At 43.2% G+C, this 18011-nt stretch overlaps 2 protein-coding genes across 2 annotated transcripts; one reads left to right on the forward strand and one right to left on the reverse strand.

Annotated features, from left to right (window-relative positions):
• The first annotated feature begins 11210 nt into the window (after nt 1-11210).
• On the forward strand, nt 11211-13668 carry mrps18a (mitochondrial ribosomal protein S18A). Its single transcript, XM_068753841.1, has 6 exons — nt 11211-11371; nt 11869-11900; nt 12170-12274; nt 12393-12516; nt 13017-13089; nt 13165-13668. Exons 1-6 carry the CDS (start codon nt 11224-11226, stop codon nt 13307-13309), a joined length of 627 nt encoding a protein of 208 aa, XP_068609942.1. The 5' UTR covers nt 11211-11223; the 3' UTR covers nt 13310-13668.
• A 158-nt stretch (nt 13669-13826) lies between these two features.
• Nucleotides 13827-16630, reverse strand: rsph9 (radial spoke head component 9). Its single transcript, XM_068753902.1, has 5 exons — nt 16404-16630; nt 16174-16330; nt 15571-15700; nt 15209-15355; nt 13827-13987 (listed from the first exon to the last, which is right to left on the reverse strand). The coding sequence occupies exons 1-5, from the start codon at nt 16628-16630 to the stop codon at nt 13827-13829; spliced, it is 822 nt and encodes a 273-aa protein (XP_068610003.1).
• Between the last annotated feature and the right edge of the window lie 1381 nt (nt 16631-18011).

An 18011-nucleotide genomic window follows, 5' to 3' on the forward strand; every position in this document is an offset into this window, starting at 1 on the left:
ATAATAAAACATCCTGTATTTAGTCTTAATAATTTTTTGGTTGATCATTATGAATCTATCCCAGTGCAATCCCCTCTGGAGATGACTGTGACAAAGTGCTATCCCTATTTTAAAATGAAAACCGGTTGTTCATGAGGGGAGTGGATCTCTGACACGATCCGGATGCAGCCAAATTTTAGTTCCAAAGAATAACCTTCCGGAACGGAGACACATTAATCAACCTGAGATGAGATTAGAAGAATATTTTTGTGATCCATACCCAAAACTGCTAAATCTACAGTTATGTGTTTGATTCCATGTCTCATTCAGCCATATATTTCCTATTGTCACTTTAGGTCAGAATGAAATACCAGCTATTGGTTATCAGGTCATTTTGTGCAGACATTCATGGTCCACTGGGAATGGATCCTACAGGTGGTCCCTGACTTTCACTGTAGTGTCTCCAACAGGTCCCCATTTGTGAAATTTGGCTTTTACCTTTAGGTTCCTTTCAGGATCAAGCAACACAATTATGGAGATTATTTTGACTGCTCTTAAAATGTTATCATTTTTTTTAAAAAGCATGAATTACCCTCATGCTAACCGACATGTAAAAATGTAGATGTAGGATGAAACATAATTGGTACCAGTAAGTCATCGTGCAATATAACACGCTGATGTCAGCAAAGATCAGAGCTTTGTGGGCCTTAATCAAACCCCACAGAGCCTAGCATGATTGTGAAAAGGTTTGTGTGACACAGTCCAGGTTCTCCAGGAGTTCCAACTTGTGATTATAAGAAGCTCCTTCTATTAACCAGAACCCTCCATTCTTCTCAGAATTACATTACAGATGGAGAAATATCGCCCGTCGACTGCTGCGAGATCGAACCCAGGTAGAAATCCCCCCCATTTCTCCAACAGCTGTGGGATCAATGACACACTGATCAAACATAAGGGACCTGAGGGACCAGCATCTTTGATGCTGTTGTGGTTTCTTTTCTTTTGCCTGTATGAACATATTAGGAGACAATGGGGAGTTTCAGACATGGAGAAGTGTAAATCAGCTGAGAGGACTGTGTGTTTCCTCACTGTTCACTCTTCTCTTTTATCCTTTCTTTTCACCACCGCAGCCCATGAAGGCCTCCAGTGAGCCCCTGGTGCTTGGGATCAGTGTGTTCTCCACAACAAAGAGAAAACATCCCACATTTGTAAATGGGCTCTTGCCAGTTGGACAGGTTTTTTTTTAAACAAGCATTTCTTGGGGGGGTTGCGGGTTGTGGGTGAAATGAGTTCTAAAATCAGATCTGATGATGGTTCAGCGTTTGACAGCTGACACTTGCCTGACCCGTCTGATGCAAGGCCCTTGTGCACATTTATATTTCATTTATCTTTGGTGAGATCCTTCAGATTTCCTTTATGATCACTGATCTTTAAGAGCTGTCGCAGACCTACTGCTCCCAACATGGATTTGTTTCTTTTCCAAATGTAGCCCTTGATCAGTATTTCTTACGACAATTAATATCTCCTTTCGAGGTCAGTAAGTTACCAATGGAAGAACAAATTAAAACAACCGATGCAAAACGTATTAAATGTTAAAATGGCTTTAATTCCTCAGTTTGTTTTTCACACTTTCGATGTCAACAGGAGCATATAACTCAACATCAGTAATAAAATGGATAACATGCCATGGTCCGCTGGGACAGTGCAAATCTACGGCGTCGTTGACGCCTTCAGCGTGTTTCAAATGGATCAGGGGAGTTGCTGGAGCATATCCCAGCTTGCAATGGGTGAGAGGCGGGGGACACCTCGGACGCATCGCCGACGCATGGCGGGGGCCACACAGAGACGGACAACCATTCATGCACACTCATACACAATGGACAATTTGTAGTAATACATGCATGTGTTTTGGAGGTGGGAGGGGAAAACCCACAGACACGGAGCGATATACGAACTCCACACAGATAGGATTCATACCCAGCACCTTGTTACGAGGCGGCAGCCATAGGAGTTTCCCAAAATGTCAACGACGATCCGTTATACAGAACACACAGAGGAATCTAATGGTAAAAAATAAATAAATATGTAGACAGCAGATGGCAAAACAACCCGATTTATTTCAGAAAGTGGAAACATCTGGATGACTGTATGGAAATGCATCATCCTGACGTTTCAATCTGTCTCCATCTCCCTCCACTTGTGTTTGTGTGATATTGCATGCGAACCGGGGAATACTCCAGAGTGTACCTAGTGTCAGATGGGGTTAACTCCAGCCCCCCCGGTGACCCTGCACAGGATAGATTGCATGTGGAAGTGGGATATAAGACAGCTCAAATATCTCCTTAAAAGATGAAGATGTCAGAAATGAGTAATCTGTTCTGTAGAGAATGGCCTGTAAAAAAAAAAAAAACTTGAAACGGTCGTCACATCAACGCAGTCCAAGACATCCCGCCAAAAGGTCACTCAACTCGCGAACTTGGGAAACGATTGCAAACCATAGAAGAGCTTCTATGATTTATGCCGCTATAGTTCTGCATGAAGGATTAATCCAGCCATCTGAACATATCTGTTAATTTTGCGATAAAACTTCTTGTTCGAAGCCAATGAGAGTCAAATAGATCTCATATTGATAATGTTATACCTCTGGCGTGCGCAGCTACATTAGCCTGCCAGACCCTTCAATTGTTGACACGGCTTGAAGAGCTCCAAAGCAGCTGCAAATGTTTAGAATTCGGCTCCAACTCCAGTTGAATGACCTGAATTACAGTAGTTAGTTAAGTAAACTTGGAATAATGGATGGGGCTGTTTTTAAACATGGTTAGACAGACGAGCAACAGGGTGGACTGCACTCCTGTGAAACAGCGGCTAGCAAGTTTAAATATGTCTACCTGTCACGGACCAAGGCAGGTAAGAACCCAAACGCACGACAGTAGCACTGAAATCCAGAAACTGAGCTTTACTGTTCGTTACCGGGTAGTCAGTCCAAGCCAGCAGACAAATCCAGATAGCGGCAGGCAATGAGGCAGTTCCAGAAATCAGGCAGAGGTCACAAACCGGGTAATCCGTATAGACATGCAGACAGATCCCAAGGAGCAGGCAAAGAGATGGAATCCAGGAATCAGGCAGGGTCAAAACACGGGAGAGCAATTTGGAACGCTTTGACGGTAGGAATAATCTCTAACAATCTGGCGAGGGTGTGTCGTCTGAGCTGAGCATGTGTGGAGTCAGCGCTGATTAGTGATTAGCTGCAGGTGAGCGTAGGAGCACGGGTGACCGGAATGAGCTGATTGCAGGAGGACGATCTGGAAGACAGGAGAAGTTAGTGCATGGAAGAGCACAGGCCCGCCTCAAGCTGTGACACTGCCACTGCTAGACAGGTTACGCTTTAGCCAGCGTTGGTTTGGTTGTCCGTTTTTTAATTAAATAGATTTTGGATGTTCTTTGAAATGAATTTCCAGAATATAAGTCACATTTTTTTCATAGTTGGTGGAAAATAAAAGTCATTCTGCAAGTGGAATGCTTTCCATTCTTGCCCAATATGTGTATATCATTCAGTGTCAATGGGGGGCCTTCACAATTGTGCCAATGTTGTTGTTGTTTTGTTTAGATTTTTTTTCTATATTTTATTTATTGATCTCATTACAGGGAAATTCTTCTCTGCATTGAACCCATTTCTAAGGCAGCCCTCATATCACCAGGGCAACTGCAATCTGATAACAAGCCAGAGGATCCCTCTCGCCTTGACATCGGAATACTCTGCATCCATCATTTCCAAAACACATTTCACATTTTGACCCTTCAGTCCACAGGACAGTTTTCCCACTTCATCTCATCACCTAAAATGAGCTCTGGTCCAGTGGAGGCAGCGGTGTTTCTGGATGCACTTTGTGTAGGATTTCCTCTTACCATCCATTCATCACAGCTGTCCAGTATCAGTTTCCATATAGTGTGACTGTCGATGATGAAATCCCCAAATGTTGGGTTGAGGCATTGTTTTTTACTCTGTTATGCTATTTGTCATTCACAGAGCGGTGAACCTCTCTCCATCGTCACTCCAGGAACACTCAACCTCACTGGATGCACTTATTATAACCAATTATGTTACTAACCTGTTGCCAGGTTCCATCAGATGTTTTCATTTAGGATTTCACAACTTCTTTCACTCTTCTGCTGCAACTGTCACAATGTTTTTGAAGCGTGTTTCTGATTTTAAACTCAAAACGGGCAAATAATTTTCAATAAAAAGTGACATTTCTGCTTTTCAACATAGCCTATGTTGTTTTTGTGCTATCTTCATGCAACGTTTCAATGTCGTACCAATATTTATTTATTAAATTATTTTTAACCAGGTTGTACGTTTTGTCGTGAATCAAGCCTCTGTTAGTGAAATGTTGGTTTCATCCTAAAGGAGTTGTATAATGAGATTTGACTAATGGGACTGTTGCTTTCAGGTGCAAGGACATAATGGGGTAACCGAGCGACCTGGTTGAAGGTTCATTCCCTAGAGTTGTGCTTTATATAGTTTTAGTTATAGGTCCAATTTAAAAGTTCATTTTGCCAGCTATTATTTTATGCTGCAGTTAACTTTGGTCTTGGAACCTTTTGCATAGATAGCATATATTTAATCTATTGCTGATGTGTTTTGACTTTGACTCTTGGGGTTTGGGTAAATGTTTGCCTTTAAGGATAAGTCCGAAAATGTGTGTGTGTGTGTGTGAGAGAGAGAGAGAGACAGCATGAACAAATTGAGATAACATAAACTCTGTAATAGTGACCCTGAAACAAAGAGTCAGTGCTGCATCTAACCTATGGTAGCGTAATGCATTTCACACACACACATACAGAAATATGAAATAAATCTGAAACGCTTGTGTAGTACTGTAAGAGACATTAAATTAAAGTTTGATTATGAAATATTCCATATGATACAATCCCCCCTGTTACACATGATAAACTCATAAGTAATAAAACACACACTTGCACAATTCAGTAAAGTCAGTGGTTGCCTGTTACAGCTGGGCTCCATGTGGTCAACAGGTCATGACCACTAATGCTAGTGAACTTTGACCAGATGCTTTAGTCAGTTTGCTGACTTCATTCATTCATTCATCTTCTTCACTGCTTATCCGAAACCGCGGCTGCTGCCTTTACTGGAGCATAGCCCAGCTGCCCAGTCTACGTGCAAGAAGCAGTGTGCACCCAGGATGAGCCGCCAGCTCATCACAGGGCCGCACATAGACAGATAATCATTAACACACACACACACACTCACATCTACGGACAATTTAGCCTTACTAATTCACATAAACTGCTTTTTGGAGGTGGGAGGAAACCGGGAGAGAACCCAAGCAGACAGTTAATGTCCTTTAATTTGCTTCTCATGAGTAGGAGTAAAACAGAGTATGTGTTCCCAGCGGAAACAGCGAGGTTACAAGGAATAGACATAAAAGAAGGATGCTGAGGCTGGAACTGCCAGGGAATGAGGCTAGAGGTCGACCCGGGAGGAGAGACATGGACGTAGTGAGGCAGGACAGGAGAGAGGCTGGTGTTGGGAAGGACGATGCAAAGGACAGGGTGAAGTGGAGAAGGTTGATTTGCTGTGGGGACCCCTCACGGGACAACCTGAAAGTACTATTTTACTTTGTCAGTTAGCTGGAAACATGCTTGCGGATTACCGTGTCATGTGACCCTTGCCTCACACACGGCAGCATTCCACTTGCTCTTAGTCACTCCTCTCCGTAATGACGCCTTTACACAGATTGAGTCAGACTTTCAGACATTAACAAATTCAGTAAGCAGACATGTCTCAGTCAGTCATGTGAAAGTAGTTATGACTTATAGTGGAAATGTTTCTGATAAGACCACCAGGATTTCAATAAGCATGCAATTCTTAGTAATTTCATGAAATGGAAAAGCATTGAGCGTGTGAATGCTCCTCTGTTTTAGAAAAGGTTGCTCTTCCTTTTTGACTCTCTAGTTCTGTCTTTCCACACAGATGGAATTTTACTGGAGGGTTTGCCTTGTGTTTGACTGCCCAGTCCTTATACAGACCAATGAATAGCAGATAGAAGGACTTCATGTTTGCTTCTTTTCAGCGTCCCCTCTTTTGTTGCATCACATCTCTTTGTGTTGAGAAAATGTCTCCTAATTAAGCCTGATGGATAAAGACTGGAGAAACTCTTGACTGATTGACGTTCACTGTACTACGATGTCTCACCGTGTGGCAGACCGGACACACACACACACACACACACACATGCACACACAGTAAGGTTTTTCAATTCCCATTCAGGAAATTAGATGTATTGGACATGGTGTTAAAATACAACAAAAAAAGTGTAGTAAAAATAAGACACTCTCAAGTTGTTTCCATAAAAGACCCCCAACAGGAAAAGGAAAAGAACAAGAGACAAAGATCATGTTTTCCGTCAGGGGCCCCACAAAACACGTCTCCGTGGTACATGATGGGGGATTCTTAGGTCTGAGAACACCCTGCTGTGGAAGAAAAGCCATTGACTGTCATAAACAGTTTATATTACACTTTTACACTGGAGAAAACATGTTTAACTTTGATACGGCTCCTTTTATATTTCTGGAAGAGGATTGGTTTATTTAAAGGTTTATGGCATATATATGACTCGTACCTCATCTGCCCTATTGATGTAATAACTAAACCTATAAATTGTTGAAACATTGACCTGAAGGTGCTTTTTTATTAAATCCTCGTGGGTCTGACTGACTGACTGGCTGACTGACTGACTGACTGGCTGCAGCTGGCCACCATGTCTCCAAAAGGTGGGAGGCTGTGAGACTCCAGAGGAGCTGCACCTGACAATCGCCACTGCCCCTTGCTGGGCCCCACCTGTCCATAATTGAGTTCATTTTGTGCACATTCCCTTCAAGTGCATTTAGTTCACGTCGCTGTAGGTGTAAAAGAAAATGAGACAGACTAATGAGGGTGAGGGAAAATAGTGAAGTGACCTCATGTAACATGGGGCATCTTTACAAGCCAGGTGTCGTTCACATAAAACGAAAGAAGTGGGGCGTGAAGCAGCCAGACTTTCTCTTTTCTGTGGGAGAACATATCTTAAGATGAAGGTTTCCTCACACAACTTTTGGCAACTCGACGTACAACTAACCACAAACGATTTCATCATAAGAATACATTTAAAGCACCAGGATTTAATTCCAAACTGAAAAATGGATTCAAACCCAATCGTGCACAGTGGTTATTATATTCACAATTTAAATTAAGCTGATGTAGATAGGCAAGGAAATAGTCAAGGAAACTAAGGGATTTCACAATGAATGAATGGCAGTGGTGAAACGTGTGGAGGCAGAATAGGCATATAATTCACTGCAAACTCAATGGGATGGGAGGAATTGAATAGATTCAACCCAAACAGTAAAATTCATGCATGGATATTGTAAGCCAGTTTTTGAGTCAAAGTAACTGCCGTTGACTGGAAACCATCTGGTTTATGTAAGAAAGCCGCTGCAGGCATCATGACAACATGCACAAGGAGGAAGTTAAAAGGCAGACATGGTGGGAAACTGATCTGAGCAGCGGTGTTGAAATCAGCACAGCATATCCGGGTATCACATGAAATATCTTTCAGACGCTACATGAATCAATGGTTACGGCTTTGTGTTATTGCTCTTACAGGTGACACATAATTCCTCCATTGAAAGCAGACGGGGATGAATGAATTTCCCATTAAACGTGAAGTTGCTGTTCATCTCCGAATTCCGCCCTGACTTTCCCTCTTCTACATAAATTGAGTCATTTAGTTCCCGGCCACTGAAGCCGACCCTTTAAAAAGGTCAGAAAAACACAACTCAACCGAATGAGACGGAGCCTCGGGAGGTGCAGCACCAGCTCCAAGCAAAAAAAACAAAAGCTGCATCTCAGCGAGAAGAAAGAGAATGAAACATGCTTTCAAACAATCTGAGAAGGCCACTCGGGAGAAAAGGAGCTATTGTAGAACAGGCATTGCAACCTGCATACAAATGGTTGCAATTCTGAGGGCAGATTGTCACACATTCATTCATTGGGCATTTTAGAAATAAAGATACAAGGCGGCATGCATTTCTTTGCATGTACGTGCATTTATGGGGGGGGGGGGTACTTAGAATGCGTGCGAGTGGTGGATCGACGGTGGCGCTGTCAGGGAGGCAAATGGAGGAGAAACGGGATAAGAGCCTCTTCAGAGATTTGTTGAAGAAGCTAGTGCCGATTGGGTGTGGGAAGGGTGATGAGTGAGATGGCTGGGGGGTGGGGGTGGGGGGGTGGGGGGTATTTAATGCTCTCTACTGATGAAACCTGCATCTCACTTTCCAGTCATCCTCTTTGCAATCTTCTCCCTTCTCGCCTCATTCTAGGAGCAGCGAGGGTCTGTAACCAAACCCCCTGAAATGGGCTAATTGTGTTCAGTTGACTTCCTTGGATTCAACAGGCCTTACGAGTTAATCACCCAGGAAAGCCTCTTAGTGACAGCTAGGCCTTAATTGCATACCAGACTGTGCCCATCCATTTGGATGGCAGCAAATCCACACATTCCATCTGCACGGGAATGAGATTCTGTCAAAAAACTTTAACATTCATGGTGAGAGAAATCTTCAGCAGTCAGATTGTGTCATTCAGCGGGTTTGATTAAAGGTACCACCCCAAATTCTGCATCTCAGATCCCACAGCGGAAATCACCAGGGGCCCTTCAGCCTTTACAAAATATTAAAGGTAAAACAAACCTACCCGGGGGACAATAAAAGGGGAATGCAGCCGGGTGGGTTGGATTTGTTTTTGTGTGCCCACTCGTCTTCATCCTGGTCTCGGCCCTTCTGCTCGCCCCATGCTGCGTTTCAGCAGTTTATCCAGGGAGGCAGGGGTGAAAATGCTAACCTTTTCCACACAGCAATAACTTCCCACCATGACATCGAACCAACATTGCTTCAATGTCCCTCAGTGCTTGCTGTGGAAATGTCAGACAAGCTCTTTTCATCTGAGGGAAATCCCATCTGATTTACCCCCCCCCCCCCTTGCCTCAGCCGAGCCTAGCCTATGTTTGTACAAGGCCATGTTTCATTTGAATATCAAAGCCTGTGAGGAGGTGGCCAGACACTTTAAATGCCATTTTTTAGGCTTCTCTCAAGGAATGTGACTGCTTAAGTGTCCTTGAAGAAGAGACCTGATCACATTTACAATGCTCGCTTTGTGGTGGCAGGGTGACAGTAATCTCTCTAGCTACTCTCGGCTCTGCTGATGAGATGAACACAGAAGGGAATTTGCATTTAATTGTGAGTTCCTACAATTAAGATGGCATTTGAAAAAAAAAAAAAACTGTTCACATGTTTGGCCCCAAAAGAGCCAGGATGGCAAACATGCTTCTAAAATATCCTATACTTACATTTGTTAAGATGTATTCACAATCTGCATAATGTCAGAGAGACACAATGGCCACTGGTGCAGACACAAAGCAGCATAGAAAGATGTGGGAAAACCTTTTGAGGTTAGTGTTGGTCACCAATTGTAGAAACATTCTTAGTAACCTTCGAATTGAAATTGAATTTCTTTTTCTTTGTCTCAGTCTATAACTTTCACTGGTTGTTGACCAGTTCTGCTTTTCTGCTTTGCATTTATATAAATATCCAATTTGACACTGATCCCACCTGCAACTTTGTCTAAGAGGCAGAGCGACACAGACCTTTTGAAGCAAGTCGGGTTATTATTGTCAGATACTCTTGCTTTCTTCTCCTACTTTATCAACCCTAGCTTTACTTTAATACTGTGTGTCACATTTAAATAGCAACAACGGTGATTCATTGTTTTGATATCTGAAATTATAATAAGTATTCATAAGATCTGAAATAGTGTTGCTCGTGAAACTTATGCGACCTTTAACTTCTTGAATGGTGCATATTTACGTTGTGGGTTTGAACCACTTACAGTCAACCAGTGGAATAACAGATTGTTTGTAGGAAAGAGCACGGTGACATTAATTCATGTACTTTCTATTACAGGAAACAAACAAAATAGGGCCCTCGCACTGTTGGTGGTCGTAAACTGCAGGGTGCATTTACTGTAATTCCAAAAGACCTTAAAACCAGCTAATTGCAAAGTAAATGCTTGATAGCAATATTTCCATAATTAAGTTAGGAAAATGAAGACCTACACCAATGGACAAAATCAAATAAGATGTATAAATTTCGGAAATTGCGGGAGATCCTGCAAATCATTCTAGTTCTAATTAGTTTCATATTGTGCAACTGAAATTTGCACAACAACAAATCCCACACGTGTATTTCATTATATCATGGAGAGGATTTCTCTTTTCTTTTCCATGTTGGCAGTATATCTTTGTTTCTTGATGCTTTCTTTTTTTGCAAACAGTTGATACTATGACATAAATCCAGCAAAACAATCCAAACATGAATAAATGGACAGTTGCATAGTGTTCTCATGAAAACCTTATCTGTCATCAAGCCCCTTATCTCCCCTGACTCTGGTCTACCTGTATCTTCTACGGTTTACAACAAAAGTCTGGCAAGTTCCTACACTGCTCCTGCGTATGTCTCTCATACTTTTATCTGATGAGGATGTCATAAATAGAGGTATCATCAGCGACTTATTGTCAAGCATTCTTCGCATATAGACAAAAGAAACACAAGGATTCAAGTTTTGGTAAAAGCCAAGACATAAGAATGTGTTTATGTGTACAGTTAAATTTTATTAGGTTTACATCTTAGAAGAAAGCACATTCTTGTCTTGCACTTAATTCTCTCAGGGTTTCAAAAAGTGTGTGTGATGAAGATGTCGCAAGTGACCTAATCCTGGGCGTTCTCTCTAGTCTTACTTTTTAACATGGTATGTCTTCTTTGCTTTCTTCTTTTGTGTTTCTTCTATTTGCTACAATTTGTTGGTAATTGTATTTCATTTGATTAGGGTCTTGGCTCACATTCCGATCATAAAGTGTGACCTTGATCTGACCTTTAGAAAGGAATTTCCTCTTGGCTATACAACAGTTTTTATTTGTTAAATACAAACAAATGCCATACACGAAGAGGACGTCGGCTCTTTAACATGATTTATTTACTGAGCAACCTACCTTCCGTTGAGATTTCTCTTTTGTCGGTCCTCTCCGCTATCAATGTAATGAGAGGCCTCGACCTGTGGCGGCGCTGCTTTTATTCTCGCGAGATTTCTAGAGAGGAAGAAACGAATGGGAATGGGAAGGTCAAGAATTAAACATGGCGGCTTGCAGCCTCAGAAGGTGTGTATGGTCCGTCTTTGGAGGCTTAAAAGTAGGAGCCACGGGTGTGGACGTGAAGGTTCAGCAGGGGATTAACGTTCCGCAGCTACAGACTGCATTTATTCAGAGCCGGGGACTTCGCCAAGGTGAGAGAGAATACGCAACCCGGTCGATTTTATGCTGGTAAAGGCGAAAGAGCTAGCTTGTATTAGCTAGTTTCACGTCTACTCGCTTATTTCAAAGATTTTCTTTAATTCCTTGCACACGACGTGCACATCTGAGCAGAAACCGATTCGCTAATGCGTCGAGAATTGCGACTATTAAAAATATATAGTAAATATTTGTAAATCAGAAGCCATTCGTCCACCGATGAGGCTACCTTTACTTCCTGGCATTTAATTTGATTTCGGTACTCTGTACAGTAAATATTTGTTTATATTACAAATAATAAATATAAAAAAGTAAAAAATTGTGATAACTGCGGCTCATCTACATAATTTGACTCAACCTACTTGAAAACAAAGTAACTTTTGATAAACGGTTCACTGGCACCAGGATTTTACATGGCTACCAAACAGTAGAAATTCAGAAAATGTTCAATACAAATCATTAGTCTTATATCAATGCAATGTCTGTTTTACAGTGGTGGAGAAGCGGGAGGGTCAAACTACGACGGTACGTGAAGCTGAGCTTGTTGTTGTACATCCATTCGGTTCTCTGTAACATTGTTTTGGTCGTAATAAGGTCTAGCCTTTTACAATCACAAAGACAAACATCAGCAGACCGTGCATTGATTTAGAACCATTCTTATGCTTCATCTCAAACGGCTTAAACCAAGAACGATAAATATTTACTGTCCATCCTGAGTAGTACGTGTGTGCAGTAGTTGCTGGGTAGCGTTGCATTTAGATTTTATTTTTCTGTTTTAACCGCATACTAATCAGATCGAAGGACACATACTGACCACCCCGGCTGGATCTGAGCCTCCGAACCCCTCGGCCAAATGTCCCATCTACAGGTGGAACCTGCAGCACAAATACAACTACACGGTAAATGTTTCCACAGGCATGGAGTAAGCAGTGCAGCCACCATTTAGAGTCTATCAGCTGTTTTAAGATGTCTGCTTTTCTGTCCCCCCCCCCCCCCCCCCGATAAATCCCCCTTCAGGATGTCTTGTTGCTCAGACAGTTCATCAGGTCGGATGGAGGCATGTTGCCCAGGAGAATCACTGGCCTTTGTACAGAGGAACATAAAAAGATTGCCATCTGTGTGAAGATGGCCCACAGAGCTGGTCAGTGTTGCTGCTGCGTGCCCCGTCTTTGTTTTTAAAGCGTGGCCCACTCCGAACTGAAGTTACACTTTCTTTGATTGTCTTTTTGACACTTTGGTTTCCACAAATAATAAACACAGTTAATTTGCATAGATGAGCGTTAAAAAGCATAAATAAATGTAAGTATTAAATCTAGTGCTGTTTAAATTAATCAAAGAATAAAATATCTAAACTGCATGATACTTGCAGAACGATGCATTCGAGGTGAAGTTACGTTCCGGGCTACGTTTGATGACTGTTTTCAGGGCCAGGCCAACACCCAAATATTCTTTAATAAAACAGAAAGGCAATAATACCCACATGTTTAACATGTCAAAGTGAGGATGAGCGTCAGCTCCGCTTGTTCCTAGTTGCAGCGTGAATCTTAATCTGGTGCATCGGTAGAATCGATCATATTCTTCCTGTTGTGTCTGTTTTAAGGACTCTTTTTAGATTTGATGACTTGCTTTTCTATGTTAAAGGTCTGCTGCCTGACCATAAACCCAAACTCCCGGAGGGTCATGTCCCAAAGAAACCCAAGCCACAACTTAACAGGTAAAGTGTGCTCGAGTGTCAGGTGTTGGCATCGTTCATCGTTTCCATCATCCTTGTGTTCTGTTTGTTGCACAGATACCTGACCCGCTGGTCCATTGACTCGGTCAAACCCGTCTACAAGTCTGGACTGAAGTGGTGCAAGAAGCGCATATCTGTTGGCGACCCAGTGCTCAAGAACAACGTGCTTTACGGCGTCAAGCCCCTTTACTTAAAACATTGAAGAAAGCCTGAAGGAACAGGACGGCCAATAGATGGCAGTGGGCGGGGCCTATTTAATACCAACGGAGAGGTTCCAAGTGGATTGGCTTTTGTCATGCTGGCTTGGGAAACGCTCTGAAAGCGTCGTCCTGTGTTTATTCTGCCGTTTGTTCGTGAAGCCGCATCACACTGAGGTGAATCATGCCCAGAACGATCCCTCCTCTCTCTGTTGGTTTAAAAACAAAAAACCTGAACTCGACCCTCTGGCTGCTTAATGTGAGCATCGGCTGTGCAAGTATCGCCACCTCAAAGTAGGCGGTGTGTTGACCGCCGCGGAACGCAGATGTGCAAATAAAAGGCTCTCGCTGTGTGTTTACTGTGCAGGAATAGCTTTTGTGCACGAGATCCAAATGGAACAGAAAGAGCGTGACTGTACTTCGGTTTATTATTTATCTTAAGACAAACAAAGCCACGTTGCGTTTATAACAGTCTCAGTGTTGAGGCCTTCGCAGCTTGAACTCGGTGAGCGATCCCTCCCTCTATAGCATGAAAGGAAGGTCCAGGTTCTTGGCTCCGTTGCCGATGTAGACGTATCCGTGTTGTGGCGTCGTCGGCACGTGGTAAAAGGTCAAGCCGAGCCACAACAGGCTGCGAAGGACGCACGCGCTGCTGGCGCATTCGAACTGAAGACTCCAGGAGCCTGTAATCAAACACGCAAAACATTTTGTGAGCGTTTGGGGCAGGAGGCTTTCACGCCATGTTCTCTGACCTTGCTGCAGCTGAATTGAGATTGAGGCTGCATTTATCTTTCCTTTCAGTCCGAGAACATGACGGCATTCCCATTTTAGAAGTTAATGGATTCACCAGTAAGCTGGTTCTATTGGGGTTTGATATCTACAGTCTAACCGGTGTTGGTATGTCACAGAGAGAATTGAGAGCAGGAACTGGACCTATTGCTAATAGGAAAACCATGCGGTTCCCAGGTTATCACTACTGTTACAGGAAGAGACACTGGAAGCTGCAAATCAGGAGGAAACGGTTTTCTAATGTGGAAAAAGAGAGGTAGCCCAACTTTATATTTCAGAGGAAAGAACGTGTCCTTCGGTGGAAATGCATCATACAACATTTCCCCCAGAAAATTAATCTTTTTAGCAGCAGAATTCAATCTGCTGCAGTGAGTGTGTCGGGCAGCTGTGTAACGTCTGCTGCCGCGGTGACGCTGCCGGCGTCCACACCAACTCCGAGGACACACAAACATTCGCATGTGGAAGCCCTCTTGGAGCAGACATCTGCCCAGTGTTTGTGTATGAACGCTGGACGTTTCTCTCCTCCACAGACTCTTGTTCTTCCAGAGCCTTAACCTACACCAAGCTAAGCATCTGCTTTTAACACACCTAAATTCAGTTTTCATCTTTTCTGAAGACGTGTGTTATTGTTCCAGCAGCTTAAAAATCTCTGCCTCCCACTGAAGCTCCAGCTCATGAAAGAAAATCATCTGATTGAAGTGTGTGTGTGTGTGTGTGTGTGGGGGGGGGGGGGGGGGGGGGGCTCGACTCAGTGACTGCCAAAGTTGAAAGCAAATCCTTTGAACAAATTCCGGGACCATGCTCTGTCTCGCAGGTAGGCTGAATCATTTTAATGTTGCGATGACTCCCGAGTTTTGGAAGGAACTTTCCATTAGTGAATCATCGCAGCGCGTGCTGCAGATCACGCATCAAGACACTAAATAGGAAAGAGCTAAACTAATATTGTAAAGTCCTTAAGAGCAGTTATAAAAGTGGAAATGGTTTTATTGGGTTCTGATCGGGATGCACGAGTTTAAATGACTGAACTTGTCCTAAGAAAACTAAGGAAGGTCAGATCGGCTGATCAAGCAGCTGTTCACTCGTTTAAATCTCTGAGGATACGGTTGTGGTTTCACCTTTGGGAACGTCGTCGCTCAGTGGGTCCAGGAAGTCGATGGCTGGGTTCAGATCCGCCATTTCCAGGATGGATTTCTTCTTCGGGTTTTTCGGTTTGCTGAAGTGAAGGAAGTTTCCAACTTTGCCTGCTTCTGAGTGGGACAAACCTGAAGGCCGATTTCAATTCAAGCTGCTTTGCAGCAATTATGACGCGACTATAGAACGTAATGAAATCACAATGCCGAGGAACGCGTGCATGTTTCGCAAATAAAAACTAAAACAGAAGGTTTTGACAAAATACATGTTATAGTTACCAAACTAGAATATATATCACATTTATGTTAACAAATGTTAACGTTGAATCTGGCAGAGAGACATTTACCACCGAAGCTGCGGTTGACCTGGACGAGGCCATGCGGGTTCTTCACAAAGGCTCCGCGTGGAACCACAGAAGCTTCCTCGTCGATCTGGAGAACTGCCACCGCCAGCCTGCTCTCCTCATTGACTTTAGTCTGAACCGAGAGCAAGAGCATCATGGAGCCGGACTTTCATCGCCGGGATGGCCGAGTTCATTTATGCCTTTATGCCTTTACACGTTGCTCAAGGACAAACGGGAACCCGGGCTCACATTTGGGCTGGAAATGTTTAGATACACCGCGGAATATTTTAGGAATATTGTAAATATTTTTTAAAGGAGAATTTAAGCACAAGTATTCAATTTATATGAAAAAATTAAGAGAACGCTGTCAGATGTGAGCTTTCATAGTGTGTCTCATTATAATTACAAATGCAGGCTTTGACTTTTACACCATAAAACACCAAATTTACCAAGTTGATAATTTCATAATATGTGTTGAAATAAAAAGAATTTTCAGGATTAATCGCTGTACATTTTTACAAGTAAGTTATGTAATGGGGGGGCTCCTGGCCCCTGATTAAATGAAAACACGCTCGTCCTATGACCTGGCTCTCTGATCAGACTCACCTCCTCCTCCTCCCCCCTCTCCCCCCTCTCCCCCTCTCCCTGCCGCTCATACACATGGGACGGGTCCCCCGTGAAGCGGCCCTTGGCGGCTTTGCCCACCTCCTCGGCCGCAGCGCCGCTGACCGCGGGCAGCAGGAACCAGTCGACGCAGTTGAAGCTGCGAGAGAAGACATAAAGGAGTGAACCCACGCGTTTCAGTGACGCGCACGCGCATTCGGTGCCATTTTTACCTGTAGAGATACATTTTGTCCTCCATCTCATCTTCTCCTCTCCCCTGGGCGATAAAATAATCCCGTTTCAATCCCAATATTTTGCCCCAAAACAAAACTCGCTGGAACTTGTAGTTTTTCCTCAGGAGCACCAGGGAAGTCTGCAAAGCGGCTCTTTGTTCTACGTTTAACGTGTGTCCGCTGCCGGCAACGAGCTCCAGAGCGTAGCACAGCGTATTGGAGTCCATTGTTTCCGTGAATTGCCGTTCAGCAGCAGAAACGTCATTTAGCGTTGCGTGCCGCTTAAAAGCTACCTGCTAGCTAACAACAGCGAACCTAGCAAGTGCGCGCGCGCGCCCTCGCCCCGCGACAACAAACCTTGCTGTGGCGGTTGCCATAGCAACACTGTCCTTAATGATTTCACAATGCAAAAGGCTACACAATAATTATAAGGCCTATAATTTAATACAAGTACGTATTCGTTTTCCTTTGGCAATTACATTTAATTAGACGTTTCACACTGGGTGTGGTTGAACATGACGGTAACACAAACCAGGCCGAGTCATGTCTGACGTCATCATTTACGCAGCACTTTGGGGCCGTAACTGTGCGGCTGCAAAGATACTTTCAGAGTACATAAATATTGACTTTAATTTGTCAGAAGTGCAGAAAACCTCCCATAGACTATTAGTAAGCTTTACACACGCTATTCATTTCACCTCAATTTAAAAAAAAATAAAATGGGGAGGAGTGCGCGTCAGTGTTTGCTCAAATCAAATTTGGGATTGAAATGTACAATAAATATGTGACTAGAAACAGACTGAATCACGCGTCATTAAACACACTGTGCATGATTTTGGTGTATTTTGTGAAATGACCTTCGCGTCCTCCTCCTCCTCCTTACAGCCAGAATCTCTTGGCAGTTTTTCCCTCTTGCAGTTTGGCCAAAGTATCTGGAGGACATGATCTGTTAAGCCTGTTGCGCAGCTGACAGGATGCATGCTTAGATCCCTCACGGCACGTGGGAATAGGGGCGAATGCTTCTAGGAAGTCATCTTTGGGTGTATCTGCTAAGTACACATCATCAGTTGCATCTCTCTGAGTGATATAGGGAATGGAAATGTGATGCTTCAGGTTTACTGGAATTTCATGAATAGGATTTGGAGCTGGAAAATGAGAGAGTAGACATAGAGTATCTGGTTAAGGGTTGAAGTTAGAGGGGTGATATGTCTGCAATTAAAAAAAAGAAGCTTGGAAAGAAGTGAGGAACAGATTTTTCTATTCTGCAAGATTAGTTGTTTTATCTGTATTCGTGGTTGAGGAATGTCCGTTTTTGAACAACTTGTTGTATGACTCGTGAATTCCTATCTTGCAAAAAATGTGTGATTTAAATCCTTGATATGATGAAAAATCAGTCAGGCATCTCGGGGAAGCCCGCTGAGAAACACCGATAAGTTTGGGTGTGCCAACATTTCCCTCATTTTTGTCTTCCACATGTTGTTGCAAGCTCTTTTCATTCACCGTTTACATCTGATCCAGCCAAAGAGTTTTCATCTTCCACCTGAACCAGCAACTTGATTCCAAAGGTGAATCCACTTTTTGCTCTGTGAACCTGCGAGTGTTCAATCA

The sequence above is a fragment of the Brachionichthys hirsutus genome, chromosome 20 (assembly GCF_040956055.1).
Source record: "Brachionichthys hirsutus isolate HB-005 chromosome 20, CSIRO-AGI_Bhir_v1, whole genome shotgun sequence".
Classification (NCBI taxonomy): domain Eukaryota; kingdom Metazoa; phylum Chordata; class Actinopteri; order Lophiiformes; family Brachionichthyidae; genus Brachionichthys; species Brachionichthys hirsutus.